We start from the raw sequence: 24,110 nt of genomic DNA, 5'->3' as shown, positions 1-24,110 counted from the left end.
ATTCCGCTTTCTCACAAAAGGATAGTCTCAAATGTCACATGATGACCCACACAGGAGAGAATCCATTGTAGTGTGACATGTGTGATTCCGCTTTCTCACAAAAGGGTGTTCTCAAACATCACATGACTACCCGCGCTGAAGAGAAGATATTTCCGTGTGGCCCGTGCAATAAAGCTTTTTTTCACGTAAGGGTCTTCTCAAACGTCACGTCACATGATTACCCATACAGGAGAGAACCCATTGCAGTGTGACCAGTGCAATAAATATTTTTCAGGAAAAACTGTTCTCAAATGTCAAGATGATCCATACATGGTTGAGGCTTTTACACTGTGTCCTGTGGGATGAAGCTTTCCGAAATAAGGATGATTTGAAATAGCACGTGATGACCCATTCCGAAAAAGGGCCTTTCCAACAGCTTGAAGGAGCAGTATCTAACAGCATATGATAATGAGCGCAGGCGAGAAGACTTGTATTCTTGGGCGATGCAGCTTTCTCTCGAGATGCTTTCAAATGCCACATGTGACAATTCGTTCCCCTACCAACGGAATTACCCTGTTATTTCATCTCTACCACATCCTCCAGGTGAAGACGAAGTTTTATACTGGGGAGTGACTAAAGATTTCAGCATTAAGGGAGAAACTGGGAGAGTTTGAATAATCCCAAAACACCGGAAATGTAATTAGGAATACCCGTCTGGGGTTATTGGCTGCACGTTATTCCTATTATATCGAGATTTTCGCTTTTGTCATATACACCTGTAATTCTTGTATGTACTATAATAAATAAAAAATGTGATGGTTTGTATGGAGCTCTCTTGTGTAGGCCTTATGGTCTCTTGCAGTCTCCTTTATTCTTATGTTGTATGTGTGATATAAAAAGTCATATTAAGATGTTTAAGAAATTTGAACTGTTGTGGTATTTTTCCATTAACCTCTTTGGTACGAGTCAAATGATCGCGGGAAGCATCAGCTGCCTGATGCATCACCATACTCGAGTTATACAGCAGTATTGCTCGTTCTCCTCCACTCTGAATATTATAAGCACAGAAAATATTATCAGCAGGCCAATTCACAGAGTTTTGGAGTCACTCGGCCACAACTACAAAATAAATATGACCATGACGCAGATGCCGGCATCCTCATACAAGTATAGGGACAGTTTCCCACATTTTCCGCAATTGTCATTTTATCGCATGCAACAGTACACCTTCCAACATTTTGTTGATTTCATAATAATTATTAATATGCGCTAGGGATAATGTGACTTATGGATATCACAATTCAAAATCAGAAATCAATATATTAAAAGAAAAGTATGAATGAAATTGAAATGCCCATTATTATCGAGTCCTATATCAACATATAAAATTATAAATATTTCAATGATTTAGGATTATATACAAAAAGGGGATGCAGTCTGACAACAGTTACTCAGTCATGAAGGCGACTGCCAATTACCGTCATACCTTTACACGCAGCTCCCGACACCAACCACGAAGAATAGTGGAGTTAGACGAAAGCTTTTATTGGCTTCACTGTTGTAACTAAGGTAGAACTTTGCAAATCACATGGTAGAGCGGTCAGTCCCCGTTCCCTCGCTTGCATCCTATGCAATCGTCAGATTCACAAGAGTCGGGTTGGGTTACAAGTGCTGAGGGAACGTAGTAGGACGGACGGCAGGAAAGAGACTACTGCGGTATGACCAACCCCTCCCTCCTTCACTACCTCGGTCAGAGTGCAACGACACCATCGCTCTGACAGGAGGAAAACCAATCGACGACACGGCCCCCGGAAGGCCAGAGGAGACTACAAGAGGCCATTACTGTGAGTACTGCCCTGCTTTCCCGTCTTGACCCGTTTGAATATATATTAGATCACGTCGCCCTCTTCGTCTTTCCAGTGCAAGTCAAGGTGCATACACATCTCTACGTAACAGATTGTTATCCAGTTCCTCAATCAGCAGTGTTAAAGTATATTGATATAGGCTAGGAACAATATGCAACAAATCCTACATTAGCAATCAAACCCCACATATCTTCACATCATAACCGATGTTCTTAAACAGCTTTAGTATGCCTGTAAGCAAGACTTCTATTTCACACATGCCCGATCTTGGATGAAAAAAAACACCAGTACCGCTATCATCTCGCCACTACTTCCAACATTGAGCAGAACTTTTAAGTAAACCACAGCTTGTGAACGGTCAGATCGTAAGGAGGTGGATTTCTGGATTATGAAACCAAAGCAGATTAGTTACCCCTTGATAGAGCTTATGATTACAAATATTTTCGTTAAGTAGGGGTAAACCATGTCAAAACATATCTAAAAGTGCCTTTGTACATTTGCAAGAATGTTTGAAATAGTTTAGACATTTGTGTCACGAAAATTGTAAGCAAAGAAGGAAACCACACAGGTAAGGAAAAGATTATTGTAGGCGTTTGCCAGACAGACTACATGATTAGTTTGATGCCTGGAAGTTGCAGGCCATTATGGCTGTAGCTGTCTAGGTGTTGGATACTTTAGAATGCTGTAGGTTAGTAATGAGATCAAATTAGGTCTTGTTCTGTTGAAAGAAAGCCAGCGTTTCAAAAATTGTAGAGGGGGCTGTCAAATAACAATAGCCCCTTAAGAACTAGGAAGTAGTTAACAGTAGATGCTGATGTTTTAGAACAATTCCAAGTACTGAATAAGAATTTTGACTTGGGTGTAGAATTAGGTATATGTAAGGATGTTCGCTAGTCTTTTTTTCTAATCACCAATAATGTTGCTATTGATTTGTGGTACTCATATCTGGGCTTGAAAATACTCAGAATGATAAAAGGTAGTTGATGATACAAGTAAGAATTGCAGCCTTGAGATTTAACATAATGTAACCTAACCTAATTGTTGGTAACTGTAAAGGTGCTTGTCATAGTGTTTTGGAAATGATTGCTGACGTTACTATGAATTTACTGTATCTAAACATGGGCTGGCAGATGATATAGGGAAGGGTTGCAGACTGGCAAACATATTTATGAATACTTAAAATTATGTAGAATAATAACAACATTATTGTAAAAGATATATATGTATGGAAGAGAATGAAAATGATGTTGTATTAACTTATCTCGTATCGAATACAAGAAACAAAATTAACAAATACCATTGAAAATCTATTTGCCATGAAGGAGAGAGGGACTGGGTAGGTTAGATATGGTCAGAGTAGGAGAATACTGTGCTTGATTTGTCATTTATTTGAACAGTGTTGTAATTTCTTTCATTAATCACTGGCTTTGCATGCTTCTCTAAATTGCAATACTTATTTCCCAATGCAGTCCCCAGATGGGTGGGGGGGTTCATACAAACAAGTGATTTCCAATTGAAATGGAAGACCCAATTTGGTCAAATCAACAGGAAAACTGTTGGGAAAAAAATATATGGATCATGTCAAGAACAGTGACCCCAATGATCCTCATCTAAAGAATGGCTATCCCAACATAACCTAACCCAACCCACGGTATTCCCTAATTCAAATAATGTCAAGAATAGCAAACCCAACATATCTATATCAAAAACAGCAAACCTGATTATAGTAATGTAAAGAATAACGAACCCAATAATCTTTTAAAGAATAGCGAACCCTCCTGTGATTGTGTTCTCTAATCTTAGGTATGGTCAGAATTGGAGAAAACTGCTTGTTTTATTGTTTTTTTGAACAATGTTGTCCTTGTTTCTCTCATTAATCACTGGCTTTGCACTCCTCTTTAATTCTAAATACTTATTTCCCAATGCAGTCCCCAGACATGACTGGTATGTGGGTTGGGGTTGGTACAAACAAGTGTTTTCTGATTGAAACAGAAGACCCGATTTAATGAAGTCAACAGGAAAACTGTTGTAAAAAAGAAATCAAATCTAGTAGCCTGTTGGGTGTTTTGTGGGTATTGGGATTTACATCCTTAAGTGTAGTGTAACTTTGGATAATGTAATACATTATTTTTTCACCTAATTTACATCAAGTTCATGATGTGAAGCTCTTGTAAACCAGTAAGGTAATATTTTCTAAAGTCAGGTATTATGTACAAAATGCCACAAGACAAAGGTAATCCCTGTATAAAAACACAATTGCATATTTTACACTTCTATTTTATTTCCTAACACAGAAATAGAAAACTGTACATATGAAATTAAAATAAATCAAGTTGATGACATTAAATTGTTGATGTTTCAAATTGATCAGATGTTGAAACTGGTACCTGCAAAGAATTCCTCATTTGATCTTGGGAGGCTTTTTTGAAAGTTCTTTTACTCCCATCTCCGATGTTTCTATGTAGGTTGGCAGGTTGCATCCTGTGCAATTATTGGCCACATTATTGTCTTCCCTTTTTATGGAATTAATGGGTGTCCATACAGAGGAGGTAGTATTTTCCAACCAAGAAAATAATAATGATAATAATAAATTAATAATAAAATGAAAAATAGAATAATAGTTGTTCCACTTTTCATACTGTGCATGATGGCTTTATATTACTTTGGTCATACTCTGATTTAAGACTTCATTTCTAATCAGACAATTCTAATGGTTTAAAAGAAATTTATCTATTCTTGTTATCATACTATATATCCATTTAATTTTTGTATGGTTTTAATGAATACATGAAACAGAAGTGCAAAAATATACTTTTTGTGCAATTTTGATCAATGAAATAGAAGTGCAAAATATAATGGTGATTTTATCCTTGATGCATAATATGAATTGTTTATTCTACATCTATAAAAATTGTTTTATGATGATAAGCAAGAAAATGTAGGATAGTAGACATCATGTGGCATTTTGTTGCATATCCTTGGCATTTTGTTGCATATCCTTGGCATTTCCAACTTTAACAATCTCTTCATATGACAGTTTTGAATTTGTTGGGGCCATATTTGTAATTGCTGTTCATATTCTTTCAATTTTCTTTATATTCTTTTTAGTACTGGGTGTCCATAATGTTGCTGCATACTGTACTCCAGTTTTGGCCTTATCAGTGTGATTACTAGTTTCTTTACCATTCCTTCGTCCAAGTAGGTAAAGGCCCCCTTTGTTGGTCACAGTAGTTTCTTCTATCTGTTTATCAGGTGCAATATCCTTTACGATAATCACTCCAAGGTCTTTTTCAGAACTCACTACTTTCTTTACTTCCTTTATACCAATTTTATTTTGTCATGATATTCTGTGAGTAACCTGGTTTACAAATATCCTTTTTGTAGTGACAATTCTGTATTACAGACATTTTCTTAGCTAGTGAAACTTCACAAAATTATTTCAATGCCTCATGGAGCACAAAAAAATAAATAAATAAAATAAAAATACATATACATACATGCATATACCAAGGCTTTTTCCCCCTTTCAAGGGAGGTAGCCAAAAAGAAAAAGACATAAAATCATTCCCACCCATTCCATCCCTAAATACACTCCATTCCCCTCCACCCTCCCTCTTATCTTAGCACCTCCCGGATGATGGGTCATCCCTACACCCTGTCCACTGCCCTGGGTCAGAGGCAGCATCGCAAGTCACAGCACATCCACAGCAGGGCCGCTTCATTTAAATAAAAATAAAATAAATGCATGGCACAAGTAGAGAATATTGTTTGGGATCTTACAATTTTTAAGGTTATCATTAAAGATTACTCTATTAAGTTATCTAGAGAAAGCATGTAATTTAGTGGATCTATTACTGGTGTGTCAAGTTCAAAAATTTAATTATTTACTTGCATTGGGAAGGCTTCAGTTTGTACAGGTTGAATCTAAATTCAGAAGCAAAAGGAACCTCTGTTATTATTGAAGAAACACTTAAGTATGCAGTTTACAAGGGATAATAGAATGATACTTTACTTCACCAAAGAAAGGTTGGAAATTACAAACTTTCTTAGGTGAGTTAATTATTCTTACAAGTTGGGGCATTGGAAGAAGGGAGGACATGACTTGACCAGAATTTGCGACAACTAAATCTTGCACAAAGGATTCCAGGACACACAGGATTCCAATCCATTACTTTGAGGATAATTGACTTGCATATTAATTTTGTTTACCTTAAATAACTTACATAATTCTTCCAAGATTTTGTTGTTAAATTCAGCAGCATTGTCTGAAACTGAGATCTTGGGAGTTGTGGAATTACAGATTACTTGTTCATATATTACTGAAGCAATTGTTTTGGCTCTCTTATTTGGAATGGGTTTTGTCAAATGCAAAATCTTGACAGATAATCAATGGCAAGAAATACATATATCCCTTTTCAGACATAGGTAACTCAAGTGTGTCTAAGTGGATTTTTCCCGAGGTTTATGTGGTAAAGGATATGATAGCACAGGAGCAGACTTGGGTGTATTTCCTTTTACCTCCGTACATCTCAAGCAATTGTCAATATGTAAGTGAATATCTCTCTTCATGCCTAGCCTAAAGTATTTAACTGTGATTTCACTAAGATCCCTTACTCAGCCTGACATATTGTCATGCCCTCCTTTTTTCAATGTTGCAAATCCTATCAATAGATCTGGGAAGACCGATTCTTCTATCACCAGAATGTACAAGTGCTCGTTTTTTTTTCTTTTTTTTTTTATACAAAATAACATAAAAGTCAGTCTTATCTAATGTTTTAACTGACTTTGTATTAGTCCTTGCAATGAGTAATGGATTGGTTCCAAGATTTTCATTCCTAGTTTCAACCTTTTAAGCATTTTACTGGTTGTAACCTGGTTATAACCACCCTCTCCCCTTACTACATGTGCTAAGGGGAGAGGGTGGGGGAATATCAGATCATTTTTTGGTGGAAGGTAAGTTGAGAGTGGAGGATAGATGGAGAAAGAGGAGAGGGACAAAAGGTAGGGAGGTGCTTAGAGTGAACTCTTTAAATGAAAAGGAAAAGGAGAAGGAGTACAAGAAGAAGCTGAAGGAGAAGTGGGAGGGAGTGAAGGATAGAGTAGAGCTAGGTGTGGAGGAGGAATGGGGATGGTTCAAGGAGGGAGTCACAAAGTGTGCAAGGATGGTGTGTGGAACAAGAAGGACAGGAGGAAATAGAAGGAAGGGTAGTGAATGGTGGGATGAGGAAACAAAGAAGGTTGTAGAAGAGAAGAAGCGAGCTTTCACAGAATGGTTACAAAATAGGACGAAGGAGTCATATGAGAGGTACAAAGAAAAGAAAAGAGAAGTAAAGTAAAAGGTAAAGGAGGTAAAGAGGAGAGCAGATGTGAAGTGGGGTAAGAGTATGACAGAAAATTTTGAAAGTAATAAAAAGATGTTTTGGAAAGAAATTAAGAGAGGAAGAGGAGGCGAATGAAGTAGAGAAGAAAAGGTAAAAGGTGCAGATGGAGAGATGATAATGGAAGAGAAGGCAGTAAGGGGAAGATGGGCAGAATATTTTAGGGAGTTGCTAAATGTGAAGGAGAATAGGAAGGGAAAGATAGTTGCAGTGGGAAATGCTAAGAAAATTATCGTGATGAGCGAGGAAAATGGAGGAGAAATAAGGAAGGATGAAGTGAAGGCAGTTGTTAAGATGATGAAAGCAGGTAAGGCACCTGGTCTGGATGGATGCCATGCAGAATGTCTAAAAAAAGGGAGGTACAGTGATGGTGGACTGGCTGGTGAGGTTATTTAATGTTTGCTAAAGAGAGGGTAGAGTGCCGGAGGACTGGAGGAGTGCCTGCATAGTTCCACTTTACAAGGGAAAAGGGAACAAGTGTAAATGTAGTAGTTTCAGAGGTATTAGCTTGCCATCTGTAGTTGGGAAGGCTTATGGGAGGATCTTGATTGAGAGGATTAGGAGAGGAACAGAGGGAGTAGTTGGTGAGGAACAGTGTGGATTTAGGATGGGTAGAGATGTGTAGATCAGATCTTTGTGGTAAGACAGATATGTGAAAAAGTTTTAGGAAAAGTTAAGGATGTTTTTTTTTTGGCTTATATGGATCTGGAAATGGCTTATGACAGGGTAGACAGAAAGGCACTGTAAGGTGATGAGATGTACAAGGGGTGAAAGTGGCAGTAGACTGGAAGTGAGCATTAAGGGAGAGCTACTGGAGGAAGTGGATGGTTTTAGATACTTGGGTGCATATGTGGCAGGAAAGGGAGGAGTGAGGGTGGAGGTAGAATGTAGATTGAGAGAAGTGAGTAAATGCCTTGGTTCATTAAAAAGTGTAATGAGAAATAGACATCTGAGAATGAATGCTAAGAGGAGATTATATGAAGGAGCGATTGTGCCAACAGCACTGTACGGGGCAGAAATATGGAACATGAGAGAGGAAGAGAGAAGGAGTTTGAATGTGTTTGAGATGAGGTGCCTGAGAAGTATGATAGGGGTTACTAGGCTAGATAGAGTGAGAAATGAGGAGGTGAGAAGGAGAACAGGGGTGGAAAGGGAGCTGGGAGATAGGTTTGATGAAAGAGTATTAGGATGGTTTGGACACATGGAAAGAATGAGTGAAGAAAGATTAGTAAAAGAAGTGTGGAAGGCAGAGGTGTAAGGAGTGAATATGAGGGGGATAAATAGTGATGATAGTAAGTTTGCGGACGACACTAAAATAGGACGCCTAATTAGGTCAGGAGACGACGCAGAGATTGTGCAGGATGATCTTAACAGTTTTTTCACATTGTCGGTGAAATGGCAAATGAACTTCAATATCTCTAAGTGTACCGTGTTAAACATAGGGCTACACAACCCCGAAAATAGATACAGCTTAGAAAACACGCTTTTAGAGAAAACTGAGTGCGAGAGGGACTTGGGAGTTTTAGTGAGTCCGGACCTTAAAACCAGGAAACAGTGCATTAGCGCCAAAATAAAACTAAGAGAGCATTAGGTTTCATTGCTAGGACGGTAACGAATAAAAGTGCAGAGGTAATTATTAAACTCTACCTAGTGATAGACCCATCCTTGACTATGCGGTACAGTTTTGGTCTCCGTCCTACAGAATGGACATCAATTCACTAGAATCAGTACAGGGAAGAATGACCAAAATGATACATGGACTCAGAAATTTGCCTTACGAGAGGCTTAGGCACCTTAACTTGCACTCTCTAGAAAGACGCAGAGTGCAGAGTGATCTAATAGAGGTGTTCAAGTGGATCAAAGGCTTTAACAAAGGTGATGCAAACTAGCTCGTCCTCGTACCAGGATGGGAATTTACGTGCACTATGTGGTCCCGTCTGTTGCTTGGAGTTCGTGAGTAGTTGCTTGTATTTTCTTTGTAAACAAATGATCTTGTTTGGTTCGTCAAAGACGCTGCGTACAATGAGTGTTTGGCTGCACCAATACTTGAGCAAGCACGTATGTCGCACCAAGTTCTTTAGGTGTAATCTTTGGTTGCGTGCGTTGAGTGTTTCTCTCTGGAGACGTTTTTGTTGCGTGCGTTCTAGTTGGGTGCGTTAAAGGTCCCTCTTCGGAGATGTTTTAGTAGCGTCCGTTGAGTGCATCTCTTCGGAGATGTTTTATTTGCGTGCGTTCTTTCCCTCGGTGCCGCTACTCGTTGCCACTGTTGCCGCTCTTGGGGTACTCACTTATGGAAATGGCGACTCGCTTCTTTTAGTTGTAGTCTTTTTTCAAGGAGAAAGAAAATATAATCTTCTATATCTTATGGTAAATCGAATTGTACACAACGCTCTCTCCTCGAGGTTCTTCAAATGAATCCCCCCAAAACACGTACGCAAGATTCTACGTGAGCTTTGCTGTTACATAATGATTTCCTTGCTCCAATGACCACTTTATATTCAAGGTCCTCCCCAAAGGGTGTGGTTTTGCATTCGTGAAGCAATTAGATTTTCTCCATCCTTTCACCAAGCACGTTTGCAAGATTCTACATGAGCTTTGCAGTTACATAAGGATTTCCTTAGTCCAGTGATGGGCATCATTTTACATTCGTGGACCAATTGAATTTTCTCCATCCTTTCACCAATCAGATTCTTTGTTTCAAGTTTATACGGCAGTATTGTTTACTTGGAATAATCTCGAGACTGCATAATTCTCACTTAGGTTACAAAGGAATGTCGTATCAGCAGCTCGGTCGGGCTATTGTTGATAAATGATCTACCCGTCTTCTGCCCATCTTTCTATCCTTTTTTTTTTTATCCTCCCAGCCTCTTACAATTTGGTCTAACATAGTATTATAGGCGGGCGAAGACGAGCACATTTTTTTTAATGCGTTCTTATGTCGATTTACGAGTAAGATTGCTACGGGACGCAAATATTTGTAACGTATACGAAGTCGCTATTTGCACTGAATAGTTGTAAGTCGGCAAGGTACTCCCACCGTGCCCCTTGTTTTAGTAATTGATGGAAGGGAAGGGAGAATCTAAGCTAATGTAGGTGTAGGAAGGAACAGGTTGGGATATTGAATTGCAGCAATTTACTTCTTAAGAATGTCAGAAATCAACATTTTGTAGTTTCATTTGTAGGCTTCTGGTGGGATTTGTGCGAAGTTTTACTCGTCAACCACCAACCCTGAGATTGGGAGGGGTGGGGTCACTGAAAAATGGAAAACGTGTGATTTCCTGTAGAAATCAATATCGGATCCTCATAAATCTCTCCAACGTGGTCCTCTGTGAAAATTTGTCAAAGATTATTGTTTCCAATTATGCCATTGTATCCTACATTATACACAGACCCCCTTTTTCTTGCCTGCCCTCGATCTCTTTGCAGTGTTTATTCAGCCTTTCATTTCTCCCATTAAGCTCGTTTGATACGAGTTATTTGTTCCCCTCCCCCACTTCGTTTTGGTTGAAGCCAAACTGTATTTGTATACACTCGTGTTCCTCGTATTACATGCTCTTTAAAAGTTAGATGTCAAGCATTACACATTTTTCAGGTCGAGGGTAAATATAAAATTTTTCCTGTGGAAGGGTATACTAAGATCTCGTATATTCATCATATGATAGAGTGTGGTGAGGCGTCTGACACAATATCACGCGATGACACACACTGGAGAGATTCCTTTTAAATGCGAACAGTGTCATGCAGTTTTGCCAGGAAAGTGTGCTCTGAAAGACCACGTGACGACCCACACGGGAGAGAAGCCTTTCCAATGTGACCTGTGTGATGCATCTTTTTCACGAAGTGATCGTCTCAAATATCACATGATGACCGACACTGGAGAGAAGCCTTTGATGCTTGACCTGTGTGATACAACTTTGTCACGAAAGACAAGTGCTCCTAGATATCACGTGATGACACCCACTGTAGAGGATCCTTTCCAATGTGGTCTGTGTGATGCATCTTTCTCACGAAAGGGTTTTCTTAAAGAACACATGATGACCCACACTGCAGAGAAGCCTTTCAAATGCAACTTGTGTAAAGCAGGTTTTTTTCAGGAAAGCGTGCCCTTAAATATCACACAGTGACCCACAGTGGAGAGAAGCCTTTCGAATGTGGCATGTGTGAAGCAGCTTTCTGACAAAAGAGTGCCCTAAAATACCACGCGATGACCCACAGTGGGGAAAAACCTTTCCAATGTGACCTGTGTGATGCAACTCCCTCCCGAAAGGAGCACCTCAAACGTCACATGATGAACCACACTAGACAGAAGCCTTTCAAGTGTGACCTGTGTGACGCAGCTCACTTAGAAAGGAGTGCTCTCAAATATCACATAATTCTAGTGTCGCTGACAGTTCTGTATACAATTTTTGACTATGAATTTATGTAATATCTTTCCTCGAGTGAGTCTCGGGGCAATATACCTTCGGTATTGGTTTGTAATATTGCCAGCAGTTATAACTGGTACACGTATTGGACAGTGGTTCATGTCAAAGTTGATCTGGCAACTATTTGTTTACATTGTAGTGAAAGAATATAAAAGGGTAGTAGCCAACACCATTATAATGAGCAGTTTTCCAATTTTGGGGAGTTTCCAATATATGAAATTCATATGGTTGTGTATTGATATGACCAACTAAGTAATCAGTGACCAATATTAACAGTAGTCAAGTGGTGGTTGTTGACGAGTAGCATGGATACATGCGTGTGCACCTCCTCAGGGTTAAGCGTGTTCAGCAGTATTTTGCTCTGGGATACAGGGCTGGGACACTGCAAACGGTGTGGGTATGATGTGCATACATGTTTATGAGGGTAAACATTTCTATTTACAAAGGATTAAAAAGGAGGAGTATGCCGACAGGGGACCTTTTGGTCCATAACTAGGTCGGGTGCGAGAAAACTTAACTATAAATGAACAAATGAATAGAAATAATAGTAACATAAACAATGAATAGGTAAAGTTAAACAATAAACAAATGTGCGGTTAAGCACAAGTTCAATTCACCCGGGGAGCATCTTTGGTTATTAGGAATCAAAATCTCAGAAGGAACCAGCAACTGGGGTTCAAATCGATGACTTAGCGTCTGCTCATTGAGAGCGTTTTCGAGTTGTGCAAAGTCTGATTTTCGTGGTAAGATAGACATGTGAGGAAGCTTTAGCAAAAGGTTAAGATGATTTTGGGCCTTTTAGTATTTGGAAAAGGGTTTTGACAGGGTTGACGGAAAAGTACTGTGGGAGGTTTTACAGATATGTGGGATAGGAGGAAAGCTGTTAACAGCAGTCAAGATTTTTTTTTACAAGAGTAGTGAGTGGGAGTTTATTATGCCTTTTCCTTTTTGGCTACCTCCCTTGTAAGGGGGAAAAGCCTTGGTATATGTATGTTTGTATGTATGTATATAGTACAGCCTGTGTTAAAACCATAAGGATCAGTGAGAGGATATCACAGTTCAAGCAACTGGGATACCACTTTCTTGATACTTGGTTTCTCTTTTCTAGGCGTTATGACCATTATGCTTCTAATATAATCCACCGAACTCGCAGAGACAAAGATGTTCTTACAAAGTGGAGTTCGTCAGGGTTCCATTCTTTGTCCACTTCTATTCATAGTAAATATCAGTGATATAGACCACGTACTGAAATCTATCGTGTCCAAATTTGCTGGTGATACAAAGCTGTGTGGAATGGCAAATGATCACTTAAACTAATGGTCTGAAAAGTGGCTAATGGAATTTTACACATGTGCAAGGTTATGCACATAGGTAAAAATAACAGTAAGTACGATTACAATTTTTTTTTTAATTCGTTAACAAAAGGGGATAGTGAAAATGATCTCTGGTTAATTATCAGCAACGATCTCAAATCATCTAAACAGTATATTTCAGCCTCTGAGAAAGCAAACAAGATTCCAGAACTGATTGCGTAATCTTATGACTTCAACCACTATTGGAATATGCCGTTTCCTTATAGTCACCGACTTTAATAAAACGCATTGGCAGATTGGAAAAAGTACAGCGGCAAGCCACAAAACTGATTTCAAATATCATAAAAGAAACATACGAAAATCAATTAAAATATATGAATCTATTTTCCCTAAAAAACGTAGACTCAGGTGACTTGATGCAGGTCTAAGATTCTGAAGGGAATTGACAACTTTAAAAGTGAAATTTTTTCACACTATTGGTTATTATTTCTCAATTTGTTTATCATTATTTATCTGTCCATTTATTATTTACTATTTACCTTATAGGTTATAATTTAACTGTACCTATTTATCTATTTATATTTTTTTCGCATCCGACCGAGTTATGGACCAAAAGGTCTCCTGTCGGCATGCTTCTCCTTTGTAGTCCTTTAAACTTGAAGTGGTTTGGTGTAGGGGTGGGACATGGAAGCACCCTCTGAGCAGGCGGGCGTAGTGTACCGCATTGGATGTTTGGATTGTGATGCAGATTACATAGGAGAAACGCATAAGAAGCTCGCCACTAGAATTGAAGAACATAAACGGGCAGTTAAACGGAAAGATGCAGCCTCAGCACTTTATAAACACATAAACGAACTACAGCACAACATTGATTAGGAAGAAGCGACAGTGGTACACAGAGGCAACTCAAAGAAAAGGAGATTATTCTTAGAAGTGTGGACGACAAAAGAATAGGTGCATAGACTTAAATCCAATGTACTTGGGCACTAGGAACACAATGACAGAAAAAGATAAAGTGAGAGAGTACAGGGTGAACGAAGGTCACAGTGTGTATGAACGTGATTTAATTTATTTCCCTTTTTCGTGCAAGTGTGTATTTCACTTGTACAAGTTGCATTTTATTGGATTTATTATTTTGTTAACATAGGAGAAAGCTTGGCGGGACGCTTTGTCTTCCTTTTTGTTTGCCGTTAGCCCAAAAAGTCATCTGCAAAACACTCCCTATGTGACGTGCGCAAGATTTTGACAGTAAAGCAAGTAGTGTGCCTCTGCGTTAAAGGTTGCTTCAATTGGTGTAGTTTTTCATTGGTTCTGATCGCCGCTGCCAAATTGGTAGATATAGATAAGGTGACGTATCAAACGTGTTCAGTGTTTACATTCTCTCATGCCAGACATGCAGTTACTATAGACATAAACCGTTAGTCGATAAGGTAATCTCAAAAGTTTGTTTTAGTACTGGTTGATTGAAGGGCAGGGTTGAGTCTACCCTAACACACACACACACACACACACACACACACACACACACACACACACCCTCCATGCAGGTGACATTCCCTGTACGAGGTGCATCGTAGGTAATTAATAATTACTCCTTTGAGTTAGAGAGAAGTATGGAATTTCAACCCACAACTGGGCTAACAAAGCAAACACCACTGTAAGGGCCCATCCCCCGGCTACAAGTCAATTCATCGCGGCTGCACTGATAGTCGTTTGGCTCCCCATCTCGGCGAATCGGCTTGTTTGCGAGCCAGTTCAACGAACAAGTCAGCTTCGAACTTTTGAAGCCCCAGAAGACTGCGCCTGCGCGGAGCGGCCACGTAGGTAGTTTTGGGGGTATATTACAAAGGATTACAAAGGCGGACCATGCCGACAGGAGAACTTTTGATCCATATCTAGGTCGGATGCAAAAAAAAAAAAAAAAAAAAAAAAAAAATCATATGAATAATAAATAAAAACTATAATAATGTAAATAACAAATAAAATACATAAATAAATGCATAGGTATAGTTAAAAATAATAAACAGGTAAATAGTAAATTATAATAAATTGACATATAACTAATGATAAATGAAAATCAGACAGACAAATTATAACAAAACAAAAACAAATAATATAACATAAATCATAATCGTTACAGCATCTTACTTAGGTATTTATCTAAATGATTCTTAAAGCTTCGAACTGAACTACATTGCACTACCTGTGAAGGAAGTTTATTCCATTCATTAACTACACGGTTGGCAAAGTTGTTTCTACCCACTTCCAAATTGAATCTATTTCCGGACAGTTTGAGACCATTGTTTCTTGTCTGATTCTCATTCAATGTGAAAATTTGGTCACTTTTGATGTCAATTCCCTTTAAAATCTTAAAGACCTGTATCAAGTCACCTCTGAGTCTACGCTTTTTTAAGGAAAACAGATTCATGTGCTTAAGTCGATTTTCGTATGATTTATTTTTGATATTTGGAATCAGTTTTGTGGCTCGCCGTTGTACTTTTTCCAGTCTGTCAATGTCTTTAATGAGATTCGGTGACCATACGGAAACAGCATATTCCAAATGTGGACGAACTAACGATTTATATAGCTTGTTAATGAGTGATGGACTTTTGAACTCAAAAGATCGCGCAATCAATCCCAGAATCTTATTTGCTTTCTCAGAGGCTGAAATACACTGCTTGGATGATTTGAGGTCGTTACTGATAATTACGCCGAGATCTTTTTCACTATCCACTTTTGTTAACGAATTTCTAAATAACTTGTAATCGTACCTACTGTTATTTTTACCTATGTGTATTACCTTGCATTTACTTGTGTTAAATTTCATTAATCACTTTTCAGACCATTGCTGTAATTTATTTAAATCTTCTTGAATATCTAATTGGTTTGAGTGATCATTTGCCACTCCGCACAGTTTTGTATCATCAGCAAATTTGGAAACAGTAGATTTTAGTCCATGGTCTATATCATTTATATATACTATGAATAGAAGTGGCCCAAGAACGGAACCCTGAGGAACTCCACTTGCAACACTTGATCAGAAGACGTCCTGCGAAGACTACCCACTGCCACTCCAATCCCAAGTCTTCATTACTCCAGTCGCAGGCTACTCGACGTCGGGTCTTCTCATCTTTGCTGTTCTCAAGTTCCACCGCATCCGATTGGGCCGGAACGGTTCGTCCATACGCACCCGAACATCGTTACTGTTGTTACGATACGGAGGTGCTGAGCATCTCGTATCAGATGTTCCCCTTCTACAACATTATATTATACACTTTTGATGGTTTATTGTATTCGCTAACTCTTTTAAAATCCATTAATTCTTTTCGATGTTTGATTCAAGCCCCAGCAGATCTAGTAGCACCCGAACTGGTATTACTTTTCAGGGCCGAGAGAACATAGTTCCTCGTTCGCCCTCACAACCACTGTAATGATCAGTTGACCATTTTGATAATCGATTTTACTATGTGATTTTAGGCAAATCATTCTTATAATAGAGGATGGCATGTATGAAATGGTTTGTGTGCAAAACACCAACAATCCTACTATTACATATCTCTAAAAGTTAATCTCGTTTTTTTTTCAGAAAGGTATCAACAAAGAAAACCCGATGTAGCATCGATAGCTCGGCTATCTCACAACTCATCTTAAACATCGATTGATGGCCCACACAGGAGAGAAGCTTTTCTAGTGTGACCTGTATTTTGCAAAAGAGTGTCACATGTATCACATGATGACCCACATAATAGAGAAGCCTTTCCAGTGTGACTTGTGTGATTCCCCTTTCTCACAAAAGGGTGATCTCAAACGTCACATGATGAGCCACACAGGAGAGAAGCCATTCCAATGTGGAATGTGTGATTCCGCTTTCTCACGAAAGGGTGATCTCAAACGTCACATGATGGCCCACACAGGAGAGAAGCCATTTCAGTGCGACATGTGTGATTCTGCTTTCTCACAAAAGCATAATCTCAAACATCATATGATGACCCACACAGGAGAGAAGCCTTTCCAGTGCGACATGTGTGATTCCGCTTTCTCAGGTAAGGGTGATCTCAAACTTCACATGAGGACCCACACAGGAGAGAAGCCATTCCAGTGTGACACGTGCGATTCCGCTTTCTCACAAAAGGGTAGTCTCAAACTTCACATGATGACCCACACAGGAGAGAAGCCATTCCAGTGTGACATGTGTGATTCCGCTTTCTCACAAAAGTGTGATCTCAAACGTCACATGATGACCCACTCAGGAGAGAAGCCATTCCAATGTGGAATGTGTGATTCCGCTTTCTCACGAAAGGGTGATCTCAAACTTCACATGATGACCCACACAGGAGAGAAGCCATTTCAGTGCGACATGTGTGATTCTGCTTTCTCACAAAAGGGTGATCTCAAACTTCACATGATGACCCACACAGGAGAGAAGCCATTCCAGTGTGACATTTGTGATTCCGCTTTCTCACAAAAGGGTAGTCTCAAACTTCACATGATGACCCACACAGGAGAGAAGCCATTCCAGTGTGACATTTGTGATTCCGCTTTCTCACAAAAGGGTAGTCTCAAACTTCACATGATGACCCACACAGGAGAGAAGCCATTCCAGTGCGACATGTGTGATTCCGCTTTCTCACAAAAGGGTTACCTCAAACGTCATATGATGACCCACACAGGAGAGAAGCCATTGTAGTGTGACATGTGTGATTCCGCTTTCTCACATAAGGGTAGTCTCAAACTTCACATGATGACCCACACAGGAGAGAAGCCATTCCAGTGTGACATATGTGATTCCGCTTTCTCACAAAAGGGTTACCTCAAACGTCACATTATGACCCACACAGGAGAGAATCCATTGTAGTTGTGACATGTGTGATTCCGCTTTCTCACAAAAGGGTTACCTCAAACGTCATATGATGACCCACACAGGAGAGAAGCCTTGCCAGTGCGACATGTGTGATTCCGCTTTCTCACGAAAGGGTAATGTCAAACTTCACATGATGACCCACACAGGAGATAAGCCATTCCAGTGTGATACGCGTGATTCAGTTTTCTCACAAAAGTGTTACCTCAAACGTCACATGATGACCCACACAGGAGAGAATCCATTGTAGTGTGACATGTGTGATTCCGCTTTCTCACAAAAGGGTGTTCTCAAACATTACATGACTACCCACGCTGAAGAGAAGACATTCCAATGTGGCCTGTGCAATAAACCTTTTTTTCACGTAAGGATCTTCTCAAACGTCACGTCACATGATTACCCATACAGGAGAACCCATTCTAGTGTGACCAGTGCAATAGATATTTTTCAGGAAAAACTGTTCTCAAATGTCACAAGATGATCCATACATGGTTAAGGGTTTTACACTGTGTCCTGTGGGATGAAGCTTTCTGATATAAGGATGATTTGAAAAAGCACGTGATGACCCATTCCGAAAAAAGGCCTTTCCAACAGCTTGAAGGAACAGTATCTAACAGCATATGATATGATGATGCTGTATCACCATACAGCAGTATTACTCGTTCTCTTCCACTATGACAGTTATAACAACCACAGAAAATATGATCAGCCTGGTTCGCAGAATTTTGGAGTCACTCGGCCACAACTACTAAATAAATATAACCATGATGCAGATGCTGGCATCCTCATGTAGGTATAAGGACAGTTTCCCACATTTTCCGCCATTGTCACTTTATCACATGCAAGAGGACAGCTTCCAACATTCTGTTAATTTCATAATAATTATTAATGTGCGCTAAGGATGATGTGACATATGGATATCACAATTAAAAATCAGAAATCAATGTATTAAAAGAAAATTATGAATGAAATTGAAATGCCCTTTATTGAGTCCTATATCAATATATAAAATCATAAATATTTCAGTGATTTATGATTATATACAAAAATGGGGTTGGAGTCTGATAACAGTTACTCAGTAGTGAAGGCGACTGTCATATCTTTTCACGCAGCTCCCGACCCCACCCGCGAAGAATATTAGAGTTAGACGAAAGCCTTTATTGGCTTCACTGTTGTAACTAAGATAGAACTTTGTAAATCACATGGTAGAGCGGTCAGTCCCCGTTCCCTCGCTTGCTTCCTATGCAATCGTCAGATTCACAAGACTCGGGTTGGGGTGCAAGTGCTGAGGGGAAGTAGGACGGACGGCAGGAAAGAGACTACTGCGGTATGACCAACCCCTCCCTCCTTCACTACCTCCTCGGTCAGAGTGCAACAACGCTATTGCCCTGAGAGGAGGAAAACCAATCGACGACACGGCCCCCCGCAGATCGGAGGAGTCTGCAAGAGGCCATTACTATGGCATGGGTACGCTCTCGTAGCCCACTTTCCTGATACTCTCTTGCCAGGAGGAGAAAAGATTAGGCAGAACAATACAGACAAACACAGAGATATAGACACAAGAATATACTTAAACAAGAGGATGATTACATATGAGGAATATGTGTACAAAACGTTTAAAGGTCAGATATCAAGACTTCCATAACTTTTTGTATTTACAGTTTAATGTACATAAAAAACATATTGACAGTATTCTATATAATTCCACCATCTACATCTTATCAAATTTGGCAAAAAACATTTGTCTTCATTTCAATGCGTGCGCTTCGGGAACGTTCGGGGAATTCCGCGTTCGTGACGTCACAGTTGCCAAACAATATTGTTATTCTGAGAGTGCATCGTATCGCTTTTGCATTATGCCATTGTCAGTCGTGTGTCGTCTCTTGAGTGTCTCAATTTAATTTTTTATTTTATTGTCACAAAATTGTGATAATAATGGTGTACTGCGTAGCCGCAGGCTGCAACGGTGGTATTAGAAGTGGGAGGAGTTTCTTTCAATTTCCTACGGAGCCAGGCCGACGATCGGAATGGATAAGAAAGGTGAACAGAGCAGGCAAAAGACCGGGCAAACTGTGGGAGCCTTCGAAGTTTTCAAAACTTTGCTCTGACCACTTCGAAGAGGAATGTTTCGAAATGAATCTAGCGTTATCGATTGGATTTATGGAGAAAACTAGGAGACATCTAAAACCTGATGCCATGCCCTCAATTTTTGCAGCCACTACAAAGCATTCCACGCCGAAACCAAAAAAGAAAAGTAGGAGGTCAGCGTTTGATAAACGCCGGAGGCTTGAGGTACCGTAGGCAGTTTACTTTTTCTGGCTCCATGCATCATGTGCATGCGTTAGGCTTAGGCCTATGCCTATGTCAGAGAGGGCTTGTTATAAATTCCATGGACATGCAGGATGGCCTATATAGGCCTAGTGAATTAAACTCTGGCCCTGAAACCATGGACCGGAGCAGTGGCGGCGCCAGGGGGGGCTTTAGCCCCCCCCCATTAAAGTGGCCAGCCCCCCCCCCCATTAGCCCCCCAACTGAAATGAGCAAATTGAAAATTTAAAACACTCATTGAAATAATTTTATTAAGTGGAATTTTTAATTGCCAGGGCTAAAAATTTGTCAGCCATCAGTGCTAGCCCTACCATTAACCACCCCCCTTCTGAAATGAGGATAATATATGTGTATTATCATATTACTATTAGCCCCCCAAAAAATTTGCTCAGCCCCCCCTTAGCCTCCCCAACTAAAAATTCCTGGCGCCGCCGCTGGACCGGAGGTACAAAATAAGAGTTGAAGCCGCGAGTCGAGAGGATCGAGGGCTACCCACCCCCCTGGCCCGAGGGCTAGGCCTACCTGAAGCCAGGCTATGCATGTGCATCGTGGTAGTAGCCTATGGCTATGCCAGTGAGTGAGGGCCTATTATCATAATTATGTAGTAATTGTCCTACCAATATTTTTTTTCCAGACTATATCAAGAGTTGATGGACGAACATGATGAAAACCAAGAGGAGGGTGCCGGTAGTATGCCAGTTCATAGTGTCTCTGACATTTCCGAGCTTGAAATCTCAACAATTGCAGCTGACACGACAGAGCCTGACCTAACTGAAAGCATATCGACCAGCATCTCTGTGCAAACAGACAGTCTTATAACCAAGCCAGTTGGTTCCCAGACATCATGGGTATGTGTATTTTTTTATCTTGAACATGTTGAAAGTGAAAATCATGCTACCACTAAGGTACCGGTACACGGGTACAGGTCACACTGAAAGATCTGATACATGGAGTACCTCCATGGTGCAAGGGATTGGGCTCCATTTTATTGGATCATTTGTGATTTTTTTTTCTGTCATTTTTAGTATCGCAGACATTATGGGGTGCAGGTCAAGTACACAACACCCATGAAGAACAGGAGTACCCAGTGTGAAATCAAGGCTTCGTCAACACGATTTTCTAAAAGCACCCAGACACAAATGGCAGACATTCAGCCACAATCTGATCTGAAGAACAATGTTGACATTGGTACCCAGTGCAGTTTGTGTGCATGCAAGGAAGAAGGTGATACGGAAGAAGATATGGATGTTGATGATTTAGATTTTGAGGATGACCCTGCTGATGAAGATTATTCTCCATACACTGAGGACATGGACGAGGTTGAAGATGATGACGACGAGGAAGATAAATGGTAATTTGATCAACAATATTTACAAATGCATTAAATCAAACATGTCAAAGTATCGAAGTCCAGTGTGGTACCGGTACTCTTTGAAACTAATGTCAAGGCTCAGCATACATAAACAGACCATTTCGCAGTTTATGCTATTAGAATTGTTAAAATAATTTGAAATGCGTGATATTTTCACCAGTGCAATTTTTTTTTTTTTTCACTGTCTTTGCAGGGATTCTCATGAGGACTTCTCTTTCAATGAACATCCAGTTCAGATGAGAAAATTTATTGTTTTTGAGAGCTGTTTGCGGGCCCTTTTGGCTGTCTGCATGCTTTGTCTTGCACCATGCACGACTGTCATTAAACATCATTCCTCGTCTTCTTCCACCATACATACTATCCTTCCGAATTGGAATGCACAATGGGCCATTTTTGCGAACAAATTTGGATTAAAAACGAACATGAAGATGAATAACTCGATTGTAATGACTGAGCTGAACTACAGCGTGTGTTTCTTTGTCCGATTGTTTGACAACTGTGACGTCACCGCCGGTTCACCTAGCGGCGATTACTGATACTAATTACTAATTGACTAGAACATCTAGACTTCGGAAAAGTGGTATGCGAGGCGCAATTAAAGTGAATTTTCTGAATAAATTCTTCTGTAACAGGTAAAAACTTTATTTGCATGATTTTAAAAAGAACTTTTTCGAGCAATACGATGATTTTTAGTGAATGGTATATCTGTTGATATCTGACCTTTAAGGGTAACGTTATACTAAATACCTTAAAACTATGACACGTAAAATTAGCAACAGCGCATATGCTACGGGCGTATGCCTAATGGCGTATATATAATCGGTTATATAATTGTATATAGGGCACTTATATTGTGCGATAAGTACATAGGCTTACTTATACAAAACATTTGCACTAAATATATATTCAGATTACGTACTACATGTATGATAAATGGGTATTACATATACAATAAAGGAGAGTTAAGTATACAATAAATATATACAATAATTAAGTAAAGAAAGGCATCACTACAGAAGAGAATGAAAATTATTTTGTAATAAATTATCTCGTATCAAATGGAAGAAACAAATTAAACAAATACAATTGAAAAATCTATTTGCCGTGAGGGAGAGATGGTCAGAATAGGAGAATACTGTGCTTGATTTATCGTTTATTTGAACAGTGTTGTCATTTCTTTCATTAATCATTGGCTTTGCATGCTCCTCTAAATTGCAATACTTATTTCCCAATGCAGTCCCCAGATGGGGGTGGGGGTTTAGTACAGACAAGTGATTTCCAATTTAAATGGAACACCCACTTTGGTCAAATCAACAAGAAAACTGTTGGGAAAATTTTTACTGTTGGGTGTTTTGCAAATGTTAAGATTTATATCACTGAATGCAATGTAACTTTGGATGATACAATTTTTTTTCTACCTAATTTACCTCAAGTTCATTGAGGGAAGCTCTTGTAGACCAGTAAAATAACATTATCTGAAGTCACGTATTACATGAGTGTAAATGTTCATTGTGATTTTATTCGTGGTTAGAACCTAATTGGATTGTGGATCCTATTTACCATGTGTTTTTATATACAATTTCTATGGTATCAAAGAAATGTGTAATTGAGTTTAATTCATATAGTGTGCTTTGTCTTTCATTAGATAATTAGGTTGCAACATGTGAACTAAAATCATACCTACCAAATTTATAACCATTAATTAATGGTAGATCACAAGGAATAAACACTTTATCAGATCATAGAGATATAATCAGATAGCATAGTAAGATCAAAGAAATATTAGTATTTTTATATTAAAAACAAAATATTTTCAAAACATTATCTGATAGATTTTGACCGAATCCGGGCCACATTCCCATATAGAATTCTTATCACTGAATTAGTTTATTTAAATGACTGCTGATTAATAAGTGAGAAGAAAGACAACCAATCTGATAAATGATAGCAGCACGGATTCAGACGGAGACGTTCTTGCGTGACTTACTCAAATTCTACAACACCGTCATCTCGAATTATGACAAAAGAAATAAGTACAGGCCTATAAGCTTGACTTCAGTTGTAAAAAAAAAAAAAAATTATGGACACTATCATCAGAGATGCTATCGAACACCATTTAGAAAGTAATTGTTTGATAAATATGAATAGCTACATGAATGGGTTGAGACGGAAACGTTCTTGCGTGACTAACTCGAATTCTACAACACAGTCATCTCGATTTATGACAAAAACAATATATACTTAATATATATAGACTTTACAAAAACTTCTGATACCTTCCCCCATGGAAATCTACTTACTAAATCAGCTTCACACTGAGTATGTGGTAGCCTAGTTGGACTAGAAATTGGTTGAATGATCGAAAATAGAGAGTTGTTTTAAATGGCAAAACTTCGAGATGGAAAAATGTTACGAGTGGAGTTCCTCAAGGTTCCGTTCTTGGGCCACTTCTATTCATAGTATATATTAATGACGACGGACTAAAATCTATTGTCTCCAAATTTATTGATGATACAAAATTGTGCGGAAGGCAAATGGTCACTTAAATCAATTAGATATTCAAGAAGATTTAGATAAATTACAGCAATGGTTTC

At 39.1% G+C, this 24,110-nt stretch overlaps 2 protein-coding genes across 2 annotated transcripts; both read left to right on the top strand.

Annotated features, from left to right (window-relative positions):
• The first annotated feature begins 1,492 nt into the window (after positions 1-1,492).
• LOC143022789 (uncharacterized) lies at positions 1,493-23,388 on the top strand. The gene is made up of 4 exons (XM_076181154.1): positions 1,493-1,823; positions 20,779-20,992; positions 21,170-21,495; positions 21,710-23,388. The coding sequence occupies exons 2-4, from the start codon at positions 20,795-20,797 to the stop codon at positions 22,050-22,052; spliced, it is 867 nt and encodes a 288-aa protein (XP_076037269.1). The 5' UTR covers positions 1,493-1,823; positions 20,779-20,794; the 3' UTR covers positions 22,053-23,388.
• LOC143022788 (uncharacterized) lies at positions 1,990-19,391 on the top strand. The gene is made up of 2 exons (XM_076181153.1): positions 1,990-2,412; positions 16,545-19,391. Exon 2 carries the CDS (start codon positions 16,680-16,682, stop codon positions 17,643-17,645), a length of 966 nt encoding a protein of 321 aa, XP_076037268.1. The 5' UTR covers positions 1,990-2,412; positions 16,545-16,679; the 3' UTR covers positions 17,646-19,391.
• Positions 23,389-24,110: the final 722 nt, after the last annotated feature.

The sequence above is a fragment of the Oratosquilla oratoria genome, unplaced genomic scaffold, assembly GCF_046742065.1.
Source record: "Oratosquilla oratoria isolate Oo_2021 unplaced genomic scaffold, ASM4674206v1 SCAFFOLD175, whole genome shotgun sequence".
Classification (NCBI taxonomy): domain Eukaryota; kingdom Metazoa; phylum Arthropoda; class Malacostraca; order Stomatopoda; family Squillidae; genus Oratosquilla; species Oratosquilla oratoria.
The sequence above is the reverse complement of the archived record's forward strand: the minus strand, read 5'-3'. Positions and strand labels throughout refer to the sequence as shown.